We start from the raw sequence: 20,050 nt of genomic DNA on the forward strand, positions 1-20,050 counted from the left end.
GAGGTTGCATGATAACATATTATTTTGTCATCAGAGTTCCCACAGTCACTTCCAGCTGTGACGTGAAGTCATAGCTGATGGCTCTCCACACCAAGGTGCCTGGAGTAACACCACTGTACTACTCAAAAACATTGGAAGAATGGGGTTTCTCTGGGGTAGTGCAAAAAGGCAATTCGTAGCTGAGCACAATGCCACACCATTCACGAGCAGTCCGTGCTCCCTGGTTGCAGCACCACTCCAAACCATTTATGTTGTGGTACATACATGTGGGATAATAACTCCTTATCTCGGCTGCTGCTAATTGCCGACCAATGGTGTGCAATGGCACTCAGCGTTGCAGGGAGTCCACTACTTGATATGCAGTCTGATGTTTTCCTGACATATTTCTAATGTGTAGAATTTTCGGGTGTCCTGCTGGGTCACGTCGTAATTACTCTGGTAGGAGAGGAGCAGCAGTCATCGGAGACCATCTGGAGATGGCAACAAGTCTGTTTGCCAAAATGTTGTGGAGTAATTACAGTGTGACTCGGTCGGACATCTGAGAATTCTACTGGGCCGTTACTTGTTCTCGGATGCAGGCACAGATGTGAAATGCTTAAGATGTCCTCGGTACACAGTACAATGATCAGCCCTTATTGCAGTCGGACGTATTTGACCAGAAACCTGATGACGAGTACGTGTGCTGTCATGTTGCCAAATGGAGTCGAACATCGGATGTTGCACGATTTGACCTGTTGGGCAAATGCAGACCCACAATGAGGTCCTTTCCAAACTCCGTGAGGTACAGATACTGCTGTCTCGCACGAGTACACGGTGTCTCAGTACCCTTCACAGGGATCATTCAACATCTGAAGCTGTTCACACCCCTCATATATCCTACCAGGCCTGGCAACAATGTTAAATACGAACAACACTAATGCATTCTGGTGGCTTTGTAACTGTAAGTAACAGTTTGATCATGTAAAAAAATACTATTTTAACTGTGTAAAAGTTATTGTGTGAACTGTTTCTAATTTGTATGCATTACATCTAAAAACAAAACTATGTTATTTGAGGAAAAAATCCACTGAAGATTCCTTCAGTATAAAATATAGAACATGTCAGGAATGTATATCAATATTATAATCGACATTTTACATTTGCATCTATATTCGTCAATCCCCTGTGAAGTGCATGGCAGAGAGGGTACCTCCCATTGTACTAGTTATTAGGGTTTCTTCCCATTCCATTCACATATGGAGTGTGGTAAAAATTATTCCTTAAATGCTTTTGTGCATCCTGTAATTAGTTTAATCTTCTCCTCAAGATTGCTATGGGAGTGATGTGTAGGGGTTGTAGTATATTGCTAGATTTATCAGTCAAAGCTGATTGTTGAAACTTTACAAGTCAGTTCCTTTGGTATAGTTTGTGTTTATCGTCAGTTGTCTGCCAGTTCAGTTCTTTCAGAGTCTCCGTGACACACTCCTGTGTGTCAAACAAACCTGTGACCATTTGTGCACCCTTCTCTGTGTATGTTCAATATTCACTGTTACTCTTATTTGGTATTGGTTCCTCACACCAGTGTAATATTTAAAGATCAATCACACAAGTGTGCTTTGTAAGCAATCTCCTTCGTAGATGATTGCAATTCCCTACTAATTTGCCACCTGCTTTGCCTATGACTGAGCCTATGTGATCATTCCATTTCATATCCTTACAAGATGTTGCTCCCAGGCAGGTATTTGTGCAAGTTGACCATTCCATCTGTGATTAATTGATATTGATATTGTGGTCATAGGATACTAAATTTGTTGTATTGCGAACTGTACTGCTTTTCATTTCTGAACATTTAAAACAGGTTGCCAAATTTTGGAACACTCTGAAATCTTATCACACTCTAACTGAATATCTCTGCAGATTTTTTCAGACATTACTTCATTGTAGATGACAACATTCTCTGTGAAAACTCTGGGGTTGCTATTAATATTGCCTCTAACATCATTAATATACAACATGAACAGAAAGGATCCACACGCAAGTTCCTGTTCCACAAATGAAATTACTAATACTTCTGTCAGTGATCTTTCAAGATAACATGCTGTGTTATCTGTACCAAGAAGTCTTCAATCTAGTCCTATATTTTGTGTGGCATACCGTGCAATCTTAGTTTCAAAAGAAAGAAAATGGCACTTGAATTGATAAAATGAATATTATTATACTTCCTGTGCGATAAGGCCACACCTTCAAAACTGAAATAACTGTGTGTAATAGTTACACTTTTCGTGCTTGACTGTGGTAAGAGGGTGACAGAATAATGAAATACAGTTGCAGAGGTTTTATGAGATTTTTGAGTGAATGGTTTTGTAAAATGGTAATTAAATCAAGACCCTAAGCTGCCGGCATGTGTTGATATACATCAATGGGGACAGTTGAAAATGTGTGCCCCGACTGGGACTCGAACCCGGGATCTCCTGCTTACATGGAAGACGCTCTATCCATCTGAGCCACCGGGGGCACAGAGGATGGTGTGACTACAGGGATTTATCCCTTGCACCATCGGTGACCGTGCAGCTCTCTAGAATGAAATGATAATTAAATGAAGACCCTAAGCTGCCAACAGGCGTTGATACGGTTTTGTGTTGCAGGCACCACTGAGGGGAGACCCGGCACCGTCGGAGCCGTGGGTGCTGGTGGACTCGGACGGAGAGGAGGACGAAGACACTGAAGTCGGACGAGGGTGCGGGGCCGTTCTCCGGGAGAATGACCTCGTGGCCATTCTCAATCAGATCCCATTTGACGCAGTGTTCCGCCACGTGCTGCTGGTTGACAGGAGGGATGACAGGTACGTTCTGATTTACATATACTGGGTGACTAGTTACAGTTTTAAAATGCTACAAAAAAGGAAAAAAAATGAAAAAGAAAAAGCCTTTTGTTCCGAATGATGTCAAATTTGACTGGAATATTGTCAAAGAACAGGGAAATGGTGTGCGAGGGAGGGGGGGGGAATAATGAAAATTTTACGACTAGATGGCATTGCAAGCAGTAGAACATTCTAAATAAAAAAATGTGGGGTACACGGATGTTCCTCAGTTCACATCTCAGACACCTGGCATGACTGTCTTGATGCAGGATCGCATACTTCTGGTCAAACTCTATTACAAGAATTCTGACTGTGTATCAGTAGATCTGCAGAAGTTCTGGACAAATCATATGAGGAAATGGCAAGCTGAATTTCAGATGTGTGATGCATTCTTCAACTGTTCCAGATTCCGGACAGAAGCTTTTCTGCGACAAGGAAATTTATTATATTTGAAAGGATAAAATGTTCAAGAATTCTTAGCAAACGGATGTTTAAGACACAGGTTGGTGATTTCATGGGTCCGTTTTATTGCCCTTCTTATATACAGGAGTCACCTCCACTTTTTTCAGTCACTAGGTACATTGCTGTCAGACTTAATTTTGGCTTTAATAAACATAATGTTTTTGCTCCCACTCCTAGGCTGTCTAATCGGTCATTTTGATATATGAGGGACGATTCAAAAATAATGAGAGTTGTTTTACAAAAAATCATGTATTTTACAAAACATTTTCAAAACTGAACCTCCTTCAGAGTAGTGTCCATCAGACATAAAATACTTGTGCCCACATTTTTGCCATTGGTGGAAACAGTTATTAATTCCTGAAGTTATACTGTTTATTGCCTCCAAGGATATACTTTTTTCCCCTCTTCTTCTACATCATGAAAATTCTTCCCTTTCTGATTTCTTGCAATTCTTGAAGAAAATCACAGAGGGCTAGGTGAGAAACAGCTGCCATTTGGTTTTTGACCAAAAACTGCCTGACATTGGAGCTGCCTGTGCAGGGCCATTATGATGATGGAGCAGGCTGTGCTAGGTGGTTTTATTGGGACAGGCCTTGCATCTGGCTCTTTCATAAGAATGTGGACCAAATGGTAAAAAGTAGGGAATGGAAGCTATCTAGGGATGGACTAAGAAGTGCTGTAGGTGGGCAATGGATGTGCCTCATTTCCAGGCACAGAGATAAGTTGTTGAAGCCTTGTCATTTCTTTACAGAACATTGTTTGTTCATGTTTTTGATTCGTGGTAAGTTAATTACTGTAAACTATGTTCAAAGTATTTAGTATCCCCACTGGGAGACACCACTGTGGAGACAAGATAGGACAGCGCACTACTGTGGACGATTGCCGTGCAGGCCGCATGTGACATGTGGCAGCAGCACACCCACTGACAGAAGTGTTTACCTGTGAATGAGTGTAAGCCAGGCACGGCATCTGTAATGGCGAGTTAAACCTCCGCAGACCTCGCCTCGTGGCTCGTGTGAGCCGTTTCTGTGTGCTCTAATGTTAACCACCTGCAAGTACTGTGTGTTTTATTCACCTCTGTGCACATCTCTGTGCAGGTTTAGAATTTCTGCTTCCATGTAGATTGACTCACATGACAAGTTTTCATTTCATGATGCAGGTTTCTGTTCCCTGGCCTATTGCTGAATGACCAACAGCCCTTGTGCTGTTGCAGAGTGTGGTTTATTTGTCTCCTAACGAATATAATCTAAATAATTTGATTCAAGTACAGGAGACATGTCAAAACGGTGGCAAAATTTCACCATAAACTGCCAGCCATGACGAACAGCATAATAATAATAATAATAATAATAATAATAATAATAATACAGTTTTGTTATATATACATACAATACAATTTAACACTTAATTAACCCTTGCTCAAATTATCATTTCATCTTCTGTGCATTCTTCTATTGAACAGTGGCATTTCCCCCAAAGAATCTGCTGTAGAAGGTACCTTTTACCACTATTAGTCATTCCCTCTCCTGCTCTCCTCGCAGATTGAGCGAGTGAAAATCAACTATCTATATGCCTCCTTATGAACACCGATTTCTTTTGCCTTGTCTGTGTGGTTCTCACACCAGATGTATTGGTCAAAAACACAGTGAATAATTTTATGACAAACAAAGTACTAAGTGTACATGGAATTTGACCATAATTGTGGCAAAACTACAAGTGGAAATTGCATTAAATAATGTTCCTGCTCACAGCTCAGTGCTTGTTCATGATTTTTTGGCAAAAAACAAAACTTTTATGCTGCCCCATTCACCATATTCACTGGACATGACCCGCGTGACTTCTTTCTATTCATGAGGCTGAAAAGAACCGTGCAAGGACATTGTTTTGCCATCATTGATTAGAGAAAAATTGAATCACTGAAGGAGCTGAACACCATAAAGAAAAGTGAGTTCCAGAAGTATTTTCAAGAATGGAAAAAGCACTTGCACAAGTGTCTTGTATCAGAGGGGGATCATTTCGGGGGGGAAAAACTTGATAATGAATAAATGAATTCCCATTACTTTTTGATCACACCTCATACTCCTCCAGAGTGTGGTTTACAATCAGTTTAAACTTTGTAAGTACTCTATATTGTTTTTTGGAACTAGAGACTTGACTAGTCAGGTGACCGGACTGTACTGCATGTGATCCTACTGCACCACGCAAGAGAACATGTCAGGGCACCAGCAGCAAAATAACCCGTGATGGAGGAAGCAAGGAGGACATAAAAAGCAGACTGAGGCATGGAAAGAGGACATTCCTGCCAACAGAAGTTTGCTAGTATCAAACATAGGCCTTAATTTGAGGAGGAAATTTTGGAGAATGTATGTTTAGAGCACATCATTTTATGGCAGCGAATCATGTACAGCGCAAAAACTGGAACAGAAGAGAATTGAACCATTTGAGGTGTGGTGCTACAGAAGAATGTTGAAAATTAGGTGGACCGATAAGGTAAGTAATGAGGTGGTTCCCTGCAGAATCATTGGAGGAAAGAAGATACGGAGACACTGATGATAAGAATGGAGAACATGATACATGTGCTACGACGTTGGGGAATAATGTCTAGAGGGAGCTGTAGAGGACAAAAACTGTAGAGGCAGACAGAGATTCGTATACATCCAGCAAATAATTGAGGACATAGGTTGCAAGTCCTACTCTGAGATGAAGAGGTTAGTGCAGGAGAGGAATTTGTGGCAGGCCACATCAAACCATTCAAAGGACTGGTGACAAAAATGTATGTGAAGGGGGGGGGGGGAGGGGGAGGGAAAAGGGGCACCTGGTGGGGAACCAATACAAGCTATAGCTGCTGAAGAGTGACATGTGGAGTACTCAGGGACACCAATGCCTTGAAGAGCAGCGTTGGAACTGCCTGGCTTATATGATACCCTATGTCTCAACAACCTTTAGTATGCTGTTTGACATGTTTGATAATATTAGGTTGGTGTGTAAGTTCATAACATATAGGTTTGTTTATCAATTGTCATTTTTTATTTGTAGTTAACTGATGCTATTGGCATTTACATACTGTCATTTCATCATTTGGAGATAGTGAGTGAAGCTGTGGATGCTACAAAATGGAGTGCCAAGTGGAGAAATTGGAACATTTCTGACATATTCTTACGTTTGAGTTCAACAGAGGAGTGACAGCCGCGGAGGCAGCCAGAAACATTTGCGCCGTGTGTGGGGATAATGCCGTTGCACAGAACATGGAAAGAAAATGGTTTTCTCATTTTAAGGAGGATTGTTTTAACAGTAGTGATTTACCACATTCAGGAAGACCTTCAGGGTTTAATGAAGATTGTTTAAAAACCATAATTCACAATGATCCATGTCATTGTACTTGAGAACTGGCAGATGTGATGGACTGTGGTCATTCAATTTGCATGCGATGGGGAAGATTAAAAAATCAGGTGTATACCTACCACATGCTCTATGCCAAAGACACAAAAATCAGCAGGTGGTTGTATGTACGTCTCTTCTTGCTCGTCAGTAGTTGGTTTGTTAACAAAATCAAGTGTTCTTATCCTGTATTGTTTCTGGTGATGAGAAATGGTGTCTTTGTGCTAAAGTAAGGAAAAGAAAGGAATTGCCGAGTCCAAAAAAAGGAACAATTCCCCGTACCAAGAAGTGGGTGCGTCAACATAAGTTAACGTTACGCATGTGGCAGAACAGCGACAGTGTGGTGTACTATGAATGACTTCCCCGAGGTGTAACGATCACTGCTGACATTTATTGTCAACAACTGAAACATCTTGCAGATGCGGTACGAGAACAATGACCAGGAGATTGCGAGAAATGATGCTACTTGACGATAATGCCTGCCTGCGTTCTGCCAGGTTGAGAAAAAACGCTATACGGCAGTTGGGTTGGGAAGTCATTCTGCATCGACTGTATTCACCTGACCTTTGCACGTGCACCTTATTCATCTAACATTTTCTGCTCTCTACGAAACAGCCATGACGGAACTTCCTTTCTGGACGAAAATGCGTTCCGATCACGACTCAACAAGTTCTTCGCCTCAAAAGCACGTGATCTCTACAGTTGTGGAACTGAAATGTTACTGCTGCATTGGCAGACCGTTGTAAACAGTGAAGGGGAATATATTATTGACGTCTGAATTTTCTGTTAATTGTATCTTTTGCATTTATTTAATTTAGGGAAAAATACTATGAACTTAGGTATCAACCCAATCACTGTCCAGACAACGAAGGGCATTATCAATTAAAATTTGTGCAGTAGTCTGATCTGAAAGAATTCTACATCTACATCTACATCCATACTCCGCAAGCCACCTGACGGTGTGTGGCGGAGAGTACCTCGAGTACCTCTATCGGTTCTCCCTTCTATTCCAGTCTCGTATTGTTCGTGGAAAGAAGGATTGTCGGTATGCCTCTGTGTGGGCTCTAATCTCTCTTATTTTATCCGCATGGTCTCTTCGCGAATATACGTAGGAGGGAGCAATACGCTGCTTGACTCTTCGGCGAAGGTATGTTCACGAAACTTCAACAAAAGCCTGTACCGAGCTACTGAGCGTCTCTCCTGCAGAGTCTTCCACTGGAGTTTATCAATCATCTCCGTAACGCTTTCGCGATTACTAAATGATCCTGTAACAAAGCGCGCTGCTCTCCGTTGGATCTTCTCTGTCTCTTCTATCAACCCCATCTGGTACGGATCCCACACTGCTGAGCAGTATTCAAGCAGTGGGCGAACAAGCATACTGTAACCTACTTCCTTTGTTTTCGGATTGCATTTCCTTAGGATTCTTCCAATGAATCTCAGTCTGGCATCTGCTTTACCAACGATCAACTTTATACAATCATTCCATTTTAAATCACTCCTAATGCGTACTCCCAGATAATTTATGGAATTAACTGCTTCCAGTTGCTGACCTGCTATTTTGTAGCTAAATGATAAGGGATCTATCTTTCTATGTATTCGCAGCACATTACACTTGTCTACATTGAGATTCAATTGCCATTCCCTGCACCATGCGTCAATTCGCTGCAGATCCTCCTGCATTTCAGTACAATTTTCCATTGTTACAACCTCTCGATACACCACAGCATCATCTGCAAAAAGCCTCAGTGAACTTTTGATGTCATCCACAAGGTCATTTATGTATATTGTGAATAGCAACGGTCCTATGACACTCCCCTGCAGCACACCTGAAATCACTGTTACTTCGGAAGACTTCTCTCCATTGAGAATGACATGCTGCGATCTGTTATCTAGGAACTCTTCAATCCAATCACACAATTGGTCTGATAGTCCATATGCTCTTACTTTGTTCATTAAACGACTGTGGGGAACTGTATCGAACGCCTTGCTGTGGCACTGCTACTGTTTTTAGCCGTCTCACACCTGCCGTTTTTAGGTTGCAGTGCAGTTTGTTTACTGGGTATGCAGGGACCTGTACGACCCCAGCCTGGTGACGGAGCAGCACGTGCTGCGGCTCTTCGCCTTCTGCACGGTGCTGGTGAGGCTGCTGCGCACCGGCCTCGCCACCTACAGCTCGCCGCGCTACCGCCAGTTCGGTCGCCGCCTGGGCCGCCTCATCCGGCACACCGTGCAGTACGTCTCGGACCAGTGGCAGAGCCTCAGGTACTGTAGCAGACCAGCTGGATACACCGCATCACCTGTTTGCTTATTTTCATGTTACCCATATTGCTACCACGTGTACCCCTCAGCACAGAGGTTGAATGTCATCGCAGGGTGTATACACCCTGGGACAGTTGGGAAATCTGGAAAAAGCGAGGAAACTTTTTCAGCTGGGAAAAACCCTGGAGTGCAGACACAACAAAAAGACTGCTAAACAAGAATGCTTTCGGCTGAAAGGCCTTCTTCTGAATTAGATAACATTCACACACATTCACACAAATGCTGCTCACACACTTAACCACTGCCCCTGGCCGCCTAGGTCAGATTGCGAGCTACAGCACACGGTGGGAGAAGCAATCTGGACAGTAGGGCTAAGGAGAACACTTGGTGGGGAGGGGGGGGGGGAGGGAAAGCAGGGTAGGGGTGGGGGATGGTAAAATGCTGCATGTGGGAGCATACACGGATGAGGTGGGGAGAGGGTAGAGCAGCTAAGAGCAGTCGGGAGGTAGGACAGAGGGTGGGAGGGGGATGGGGGCAGTGGAGGAGAGAGCTGTGTAGTGTTGGAGTGGGAACAGGGAAGGGGATAAATGGCTAGAGGACAATGACTAATGAAGGTTGAGGCCAGCTGGGTTATGGGAATGTAGGATATATTGGAAGGAGAGTTCCCACTTGCACAATTGAGAGACGCTGGTGTCGGTAGGAAGGATCAGAATGGTACACACATGGAGCTGAAATGAAGAATGTTGTCCTGGGTACCATGCACAGAAACTGGGCGGTCCAGCTGTTTCTTGGCCACAATTTGTCATTATTCCATCTCAGTGTTCCATAGTTTCAAAACCCCCAGAATTTAGTAGAATTGCAGTCAATTAAATTTCTGCAATTTTGACTGTTAAGAACTAGTACCCTAACAAAGAATTTTACTTTTAAGCCACTACTGCAGCAATAAAACATAAATGAGAAAATAACACTAAATTAATACTGTAATTGAAAAAAAAGTGCCATGTACAACAACAAAACATAGGTTGCAAAGCAACTATTGACATCAAATTGGGTCAAAGGCTTTAAGGCAAAGACTGTGCAATACTTCATAACAATAAGCTGCTTTCGATGAGCATCACATCCCAACTGTTTACATTTCTAACAGTTCACGGGAAAATACTGTGAATGGTGTTTTGAGAAGCGTTACTTTCAAAATAAATTTCCCTTTACAGAAGATCATTTATGTTATTTGTGATGAATTTCTTAAATCACAGAGTGTTTGACTCTCTTTCAGAACTAATTCTTTGAGGACCAGCCACATAGAAAAATTTCAGGCCCAGACGACCTGCCATTTATGCAATTATTTTCAAATTTTACCGCGACATTTATGTTTGATGTACCTTGAAGGTTAACACATGCTAAAAAACACCAGTATTATGTGTGAAACCTTAGCTACTCTTGTAGCTGCACTGTTGTTGTTGTTGTTGTTGTTACAGTCTTCAGTCCAGAGACTGTTTTGATGCAGCTCTCCATGCTACTCTACGCTGTGCAAGCTTCTTCATCTCCCAGTACCTACTGCAACCTACATCCTTCTGAATCTGCTTAATGTATTCATCTCTTGGTCTCCCTGTACGATTTTTACCCTCCACGCTGCCCTCCAATACTAAATTGGTGATCCCTTGTGCCTCAGAACATGTCCTACCAACCGATCCGTTCTTCTAGTCAAGTTGCGCCGCAAATTTCTCTTCTCCCCAATTCTATTCAATACTTCCTCATTAGTTATGTGACCTACCCATCTAATCTTCAGCATTCTTCTGCAGCACCACATTTCAAAAGCTTCTATTCTCTTCTTCTCTAAACTGTTTTTCGTCAATGTTTCACTTCCATACATGGCTACACTCCACACAAATACTTTCAGAAACGACCTCCTGACATTTAAATCTATACTCGATGTTAACAAATTTCTCTTCTTCAGAATTGCTTTCCTTGCCATTGCCAGTCCCCATTTTATATCCTCTCTACTTCGACCATCATCAGTTATTTTACTCCCCAAATAGCAAAATTCATTTACCACTTTAAGTGCCTCATTTCCTAATCTAATTCCCTCAGCATCACCTGATTTAATTCAACTACATTCCATTATCTTCGTTTTGCTTTTGTTCATGTTCATCTTATATCCTCCTTTCAAGACACTGTCCATTCCGTTCAACTGCTCTACCAGGTCCTTTGCTGTCTCTGACAGTATTACAATGTCATCGGTGAACTTCAAAGTTTTTATTTCTTCTCCATGGATTTTAATTCTTACTCCGAATTTTTCTTTTGTTTCCTTTACTGCTTGCTCAATATACAGATTGAATAACATCCAGGATAGGCTACAACCCTGTCTCACTCCCTTCCCAACCACTGCTTCCCTTCCATGCCCGTCGACTCTTATAACTGCTATCTGGTTTCTGTACAAATTGTAAATAGCCTTTCGCTCCCTGTATTTTACCCCTGCCACCTTCAAAATTTGAAAGAAAGTATTCCAGTCAACATTGTCAAAAGCTTTCTGTAAGTCTACAAATGCTAGAAATGTAGGTTTGCCTTTCCTTAATCTATCTTCGAAGGTAAGTCGTAGGGTCAGTATTGCCTCATGTGTTCCAATTCCAATATTTCTACGGAATCCAAACTGATCTTCCCCAAGGTTGGCTTCCACCAGTTCTTCCATTCGTCTGTAAAGAATTCACATTAGTATTTTGTAGCCGTGAATTATTAAACTGATATTCTTCAGTTGAAACTTCCAGGCTGAGAGGCCGTGGTCGATGTATAAAATTTCCACCTGATGTTTCGTCTCCATCTGCAGGAGACATCTTCTGACGTCTTCCGGCTACTGCCACTGAGGCTCCAGGTACTCTCGCATTTATAGAGCGCATAGAGGGCACCAACATTCGTCACGTGATGCCGACGGTACGCCTACCTTTGGAAGGTGTCATCATTCTTGATTAATAGTAATTGATTGTCATTCTGCTGGCGCAACGTCGACATCCATATTTTGTCCAACTTTAAAACTTCCTGTTTTCTAGTAAAATTATTGTGGTGTTTGTGAATCTCTATTGCTTCTCTATACATGTGCGCATGATAGTGGGATGTTCGTGTTAGAACGCGTGTCTCATTAAATTTAATTTCATGGTTCCCATCTTGAAAACCATGCTCAGCTACGGCTTATTTTTTGATGTGTCCTAAGTGACAGTTTCTTTTATGTTTGGCTAAGCAGGTGTTTACACTTGTTTTCATTGTTCCAATATATACTTGTCCACAACAGCATGGAATTTTGTATATCCCAGTTGTTGCTAGGGGGGTCTTTTGCAGTTCTTAAATATTCCTTAATCTTCTTGTTGGGTCTGAAGAACTTTCCTGATACAGTCCGTGACTTTATTAATGAACGGTACGAGAACTTTTCCAGTAGGTGACCGTTGTTGCTCTTGACTTCTGGCTTCTTTTCTTCTTTGATGGAGGGCTCAAACAATTTCCTTGCTGGTACATCCATTTTTCATGAAGGCCGACCGTAAGTGATTTAATTCATCTTGCAAGTAAGCCCGCTCACAGATTTTGTTGGCTCTGTCCACCAAGGTTTTCATGACACCTCTTTTTTGCCTAGGATGATGGTTTGATTCCTTGTGGAGGTATTGATCTGTGTGTGTGTTCTTTCTATATACCTTGTGGCCCAGCATCCCATCCACCCACTTAATTACTGACACATCCAGGAAATTGAGTTCACCGTTGCTGTCTTTCTCCATCGTAAACTGTATCTTCGAGTTAATACTGTTCAGATGCACCAAGAAGACATCCAGCTCTTCTTCTGTCATCAACATAGCAGTACTATTTAGCTGACTTTGTATTGGCAGTCTGCAGCGCTCGCAGTTCGAAGATCTCCATAAATAAATTGGTAACAGCTGGGCTGAGAGGGCTTCCCATTGCCACCCGGTCAGTCTGTTTGTAAAACTCGTTGTTGTACTGGAAATAAGTTGTTGTCAGGCAGTGTTTAAATAAAGCCACTATGTCATTCGGAAAAACATCTGCTATATATGAAATAGCTTCATTTACTGGTGCCGTGGTACACAATGACACTACATCGAAGCTCACAAGAATATCACTTGGGCTGACGTTAATCTCCCTCCGTTTTTCAATAAAATGCACAGACTTTTTAATGTAACTGTCCGTTCTGCCAATGTAAGGTAGCAGCAAGCAGGCTAGATATCTGGTCACCTCTTGTGTTGGCGATCCTATAGCACTCTCAGTTGGTCTCATTGGGACCTGTGGTTTATGTACCATTGGGAGTCCATATAGTCTGGGTGGATAAGCTTCTGTTTTGCAGAGTTGTTTTTTATCATCCAAGGAAAGAGAAGATTGTTTTACCAGTTGATTGGTATTTCTCAAAATTTTGGTTGTAGGGTCCTTCTGAAGCTTTTTATATGTAGTGGGATCCAAAAGGTCACTAATCTTCTTGTGATAATCTTCGGTGTTCAGCAAAACTGCAGCATTTCCTTTATCAGCTGCAAGTACATTCATCTCCCTCAGTGCCCTCCTTTCTGCTCGAGTCAAATTACTGGTAGTTGGTTTTGCTTGGCGTAATATTCTGGCTGTTTCAGTCCTGATTTCATCTGCGGAATTCGATGATAACAAATGGATTCCTGCCTCCACATTCGCTATAATGTCCTCCGTAGGAACCTTTAGTGGCGTGACTGCAAAGTTGCCTCCTTTCGATAGAACTGAATGTTCCTCTTTTGTTAATTCTCTCCCAGACATGTTAACCACAGTTTAAGAGTTGCCAGCAACTGATGTTTCACTTCTACCTTTCTGTAGACCGTAGAATTTCCTCTTCTGCATATTAGTTGCCATTTCTGCACTGAGCTCCATGGTCCTAAACGTTAGACAGTCCGCCTTATTCCAGTCATAACACTGCATTATGTTGCTGATATATAAATGAAGATATAACAGCTTACTACTAGTTGCCACTAGTTCTCGCCACATCTGGTGAATTCGTTCCCGTAGCATTGCTAGTTCCATGCGGTTGTAAATACGGTTCGCTTGCACCGAGTGAAACATTCTCCTCGCCTTCAGAAACTTTGGCACTGTTGCGGTGTCCCGGCAGCGTAGCAGGAAAGTAAGTGTACACAGTTGCTGTGCTTTCTTCATACGCAGTCCCTCCAATTGCCTAACCAAAACTGACATTTCCTTCCTGTAGAGGCATTTAATCATAAAATGTAGTCTTTCACGGCCGATGTTGTCTTCAGTTGAAACTTCCAGGCTGAGAGGCCGTGGTCGATGTATAAAATTTCCACCTAACGTTTCGTCTCCATCTGTGGGAGACATCTTCTGAGGTCGTCTGGCTACTGGGCAGTAGCTACAGTGATATCTGGGAAAATGTAAAACTTTGTGACCACATTCAGATGCATGAAAGTCAAATTTGTACGTTCTGTTGCGTGACTTGTATAAATCAACAAGCTGCAGAAGTTCAGTATGAGTCTGACTTATAATGTGCGGAATATTTTTATTTAAAACAGAGCACTGTATCTGCTTTCCTGGTGTTTGTGCTTACTGTTTTCTCTGCAACAGGTGAATGATTACTGGCATGGTAAGGACAATGATCGACCTTGAAATAATGCATGGCAAGAATTGTTCAGTGAACCATTTCTTGAAATTGACAGTGTTCATTTCTGAATGTTGCTTATTTTTTTACATGTACATACAAGTTTACTGTCAGGAATAAAAGCAGAAGAGCCAGCAAGCAGAATAATTATCTGGGAAACCTATTCCTATGGGAACTTTAAAAGAGCCAGTACAGTCATTCATTCTCCAGCAAGTATTCGTGGAATGATTCTGACTTGCCCATGTTTCATCAAGGCGATACATCATGCATCTTTATAAGGGATATCGTTCATGCAGTAGCTATGTCACCTCTTTCAATTAAAAACTCTCTATTTAACATATTTGAAATCAATGTCTTTTAAAATTATTTGCATTGATGAAGTTCTAGCTCTGAACCCAATTTTGTCTTACATAATTGTAACAAATTTTTATGATGTCAGGTGTTCACTACTTATATACATTTCAAACATGGAGTGCTTTAAAATATCATTGTCAAACCATCCATTTATGTTACAGGTTTTGATGCTTTTGGGTGATATGACACTCTACTGTCCTGATGTTTCTACAGCTCTGACACTTTCATTTACTATGCTCTATACATTTCTTTTGATGACACGTGCCGGAACGGTTCGCTCTTGCTTCTTTGAAATGTCAAAAACAGGAGTCCACATTTGAAAAATTTGTAAGTGTGGCAAACAAACGTAATCGCCTGTTTGTGAAGCACTTCACATTTATTGCCGTCATTTGACATATTTATTTGGCAGTCACACTAAAACATTTACAGGGACACATTCACAGTCATACTGGTACAGGAAAGTAACATTGACAATTGAATGAATAATTCGGTCGCTCTGCATATGAAACTGCATTGTCTGAAGTATGGCAACAGAGCAGCATGCAGGAGAGTTGAAATACTGTATCCCGGCTGAGACACAAGTTGAAAATATGGTCACTATTTTTTATTTACTTAAATTTGCCATATTTTGTGACAGTACCTTTTCCGTTAGACGTTTGCAAGGCGATATTAGTCTTGGCTTCAGTTGTCTAAGTATGATTCCACAATGCATCTTTGTCGGCTGCAGAAAAGACGTGGTTCAACGTGTTTGTCTCATTTTGGTGTTTCAAATACCATTACTTCAAATGTAGTTTTTTTTTTGGTTAATACAAAAAAATAGTAACATAATTCAAAATTATTTATGATGGCGACCTTCACATTGTTCTTCCGTCAACACGCACCAAGAGTTAGCTGCCGACTGACTATAGTCAAAGACGACTCCAGCATCAAAGATATTTTACACAACACACAAGCTTCCACTTGTAATCAGTCTCTTTGCTATTCTTCGATACAATTACTAATAGTAATCAATATGCTTTCACTCTCAAAAACATAAGTAAATTAACATATAATAAGGCAAATTACAATAAATGCTGACAAAAAGTATAAAAAAAAATTTACAATTTGGTATCGACAAATACAGTAAAAAAAATAACATCTCCCAGATCCATTACAACTGATCCCCAGGGCTTTTGTTGTTATGGACATATACAAGAAAATCCCGACCACACTCAGTGATGGATCTGTATTACACTATTAGTACATTAATGATGCAGTCTGATAACCTCTTCCAAATTTGGACTCTTTGAATCTGTGGGCTTGTTACTGGCTGTTGTTGCAATGATACTTCCCCATCAATCCCATACACAAAAAATTCAAGTAAAGAAATTATTTGACATGACAAATATATATGGTATAAAACATACATGAGAAATATTCTAACATACAGCATACAGATTGAAAATAATAGGAAGGTAAAACTCATTTCCTAGAATAAGATTTAATTTTTTTTATATTTGCCTTATATATATATATATATATATATATATATATATATATATATATACACACACACAAAATTCAAGCTTTCGCAACAAACTGTTGCCTCATCAGGAAAGAGGGAAGGAGAGGGAAAGACGAAAGGATGTGGGTTTTAAGGGAGAAGGTAAGGAGTCAGTCCAATCCCGGGAGCGGAAAGACCTACCTTAGGGGGAAAAAAGGACGGGTATACACTCGCACACACACACATATCCATCCACACATATACAGACACAAGCAGACATCTCACAAGCAGACATATTTGTCTTTAAATATGTCTGCTTGTGAGATGTCTGCTTGTGTCTGTATATGTGTGGATGGATATGTGTGTGTGTGCGAGTGTATACCCGTCCTTTTTTCCCCCTGAGGTAGGTCTTTCCGCTCCCGGGATTGGAATGACTCCTTACCTTCTCCCTTAAAACCCACATCCTTTCGTCTTTCCCTCTCCTTCCCTCTTTCCTGATGAGGCAACAGTTTGTTGCGAAAGCTTGAATTTTGTGTGTATGTTTGTGTTCGTTTGTGTGTCTGTCGACCTGCCAGCACTTTCATTTGGTAAGTCACATCATCTTATATATATGATTTTTTTATTATTTTTTTATTCATGGTTTTTTTCTTTTGTATATTTTTTTTGCTTATGATTTTCTTTTTTTAGTACAGCTAAAGATACATCAGTATTATCTAAATTTTTTGCAATTATTTATGTACACTTGCCTCTCTACTACAATATTACTACAAGTCACATTCTTGTGAAGAGTACTTTTGCTCCCCACAACATCAGTATAAACAACAATAAACTGCTCATATATCATGAGGCTTTATCTACAATTGGTTTTGAAACTTATACCTTTGCATGCATGTCCTCACATGCATGCCTTCACCCACAGGGAAGACTTAGCTTCCAAAAATTAGAAAAATTCAGAAATGCTCACTATGGAGACTTTTTTTTTTGTAAAAAAGTAAAAATAAATCTTTCTCTCATTCTTTGTTACAACAGTGTTTTTTCATCAGTTTCAATTAACATGTGACTTCAAATTATTAATTTATACATGCAAATATACATACTTGAATATAACAGAGGGAAACATTCCACGTGGAAAAAATATATCTAAAAAGAAAGATGATGAGACTTACCAAACAAAAGCGCTGGCAGGTCGATAGACACACAAACAAACACAAATATACACACAAAATTCAGCTTTCGCAACAAACTGTTGCCTCATCAGGAAAGAGGGAAGGAGAGGGAAAGACGAAAGGATGTGGGTTTTAAGGGAGAGGGTAAGGAGTCATCCCAATCCCGGGAGCGGAAAGACTTACCTTAGGGGGAAAAAAGGACAGGTATACAATCGCACACACACACATATCCATCCACACATACAGACACAAGCAGACATATTTAAAGACCTAAATATGTCTGCTTGTGTCTGTATGTGTGGATGGATATGTGTGTGTGTGCGATTGTATACCTGTCCTTTTTTCCCCCTAAGGTAAGTCTTTCCGCTCCCGGGATTGGGATGACTCCTTACCCTCTCCCTTAAAACCCACATCCTTTCGTCTTTCCCTCTCCTTCCCTCTTTCCTGATGAGGCAACAGTTTGTTGCGAAAGCTGAATTTTGTGTGTATATTTGTGTTTGTTTGTGTGTCTATCGACCTGCCAGCGCTTTTGTTTGGTAAGTCTCATCATCTTTCTTTTTAGATATAATATACATACTTGGTTGTACAGGCAGTTTTGTTCTAACAAGCGTATTCCAGTGGAGGACTTTTGTTTTAGATAATAATAGGTTATTTAAATTTTGAAATTATGAATTCTGTTTATACAGTTTTAAAGAGAGAACATTCCTGAGACCAAATAATTTCTTTGACTTAGGATACACCAAACGATAAGCATTAGGGTGTGGATTTTCTATGACTTCAAAAGGCCCAATGAATTGCCAAAAGTTCCTTCTCTGTGACGGTATAATTTTTCTCATGCTTGAGCAACATTCTGCTTGCAAATGCTATGGTACAATGTATCTTAACTCCATTCTCTACTCTTTCTTGAAATAACTCTGCTCCAAGCCCATAATTACTGCTATCAGTGTTCAAACAAAATGGTAAATTAAAATCAGGTCTGTGTAATAAGTGTTGCTTCCTCAACTCTTGCTTAATTTTATCAAACTCTTCCTGACAACTTTTATCCCGAATCCAAACAGTGTTTTTCTTAAGTAACTGACTTAAACATGGTGCATTCAGACTCTGATCACTTATATGTTTTCGGTAATAACCGCATAACCCAAAGAACGACTTTAATTGTTTTTTAGTCTTAGGAATAGGAATTTCTGAAATTGCTTTAATTTTTTCTGGATCTGCCAAAATTCCCTTGTCTGTGGCAACATGACCCAAAAATTTTAATTCAGAAACTGCAAATTTACATTTCTCTAATTTCAATGTCATCCCCCCCCCTTTTCTAAGTTTTTCACAAACTGACTTCAAAATCGAAAAATGTTCCTCCCAATTTTGCCCTGTAACCAAAATGTCATCTACATAAATTATCAGTTTAGATGCAAGTTCTTGCCCCAGTACATGATCCAAAGCTCTTATAAATTCGGAAACAGAAGAATTTAACCCAAATGGCACAACACAATATTGGTAACTCTTACCATTGTACAAGAAAGCAGTATATTTTCTAGAATTAACCGAAAGTGGTACCTGATGAAAACCCGAAGTTAGATCCAAACTTGACATATATTTTATATCTGTAAATTTATAGAGTAACTCATCAATATTTTCGGGATGGTCTGTCTGTCTGAACAAGATTTTGTTTAAGTGTCTAGAGTCCAAAACCAATCTTACTCCACCATCTTTTTTCGAAACTACTACTAGAGGATTATTATATGCACTGATACTCCTTTCTATTATATTACATCCTTCCATCTTTTTCAGCTCTTTCTCAACAGCAGGTCTTTTTGATATTGCAATACTGTATGGTTTTATGAAAAATGGTTCATGAGGTTTTACCTGAAGCTCACACTGATAACCCTTTACCCTACCAGGTATGTCACTGAAAACATTACTGTATTCCCACAGCAGATTTTCTAACTGTTGTTTTTGCTCCCCAGATAAATTTTGTGTTTCTGAAATTTTCAAATTTACTAAATTCCCAAATTCAACTTCATCAGTATCAAATCTATGAGTTTCAATATTCTCCAATCTATTTTCTTTTAGTAAATTGATACTGTCAAAATTTCCATTACTCTGATCACCAACTGTGTTCAGAAAATTTGTCTGAATGTATTCCCTTTCACCAGTTTCTATCAAAAGTTTTCTTCCAACCCAATCAAATGCTGTATTTACTTTTACTATCCAATTCATACCCAAAAGAAAATCCTCATTAAATTCCTGAATTACAAAACATCCATGTGTGAACAACTTGCCTTCAATTAAAAATGTCACTAAAGCCTGGCTTTTTACCAATTTACTGCTCTTCCCAGTAGCACCTTTTATCTTTACCCCAACAACTGGCATTTCAACATAATCTTTCCCCACTTTCAATTTCTTGCTTAACCTTTCAGATATTCCAGAGATCTCACTTCCTGTATCAATTAAACATTTACCAATCCATGACCCAATTTGAACTTTTATATAAGGACTGCAAA

The 20,050-nt window shown here is 40.2% G+C and overlaps 1 protein-coding gene across 1 annotated transcript in view; it reads left to right on the plus strand.

The window, feature by feature from the left end:
• Positions 1 to 20,050, plus strand: part of LOC126214892 (ectopic P granules protein 5 homolog) — a 388,516-nt gene that overhangs the window by 68,530 nt on the left and 299,936 nt on the right. The window contains exons 8-9 of the mRNA XM_049941536.1: positions 2,625 to 2,821; positions 8,747 to 8,941. Of these exons, the coding sequence (XP_049797493.1) occupies positions 2,625 to 2,821; positions 8,747 to 8,941 (392 nt within the window). The remainder of the gene's footprint in view (positions 1 to 2,624; positions 2,822 to 8,746; positions 8,942 to 20,050) is intronic.

This window comes from Schistocerca nitens, chromosome 12 (assembly GCF_023898315.1).
Source record: "Schistocerca nitens isolate TAMUIC-IGC-003100 chromosome 12, iqSchNite1.1, whole genome shotgun sequence".
Classification (NCBI taxonomy): Eukaryota; Metazoa; Arthropoda; class Insecta; order Orthoptera; family Acrididae; genus Schistocerca; species Schistocerca nitens.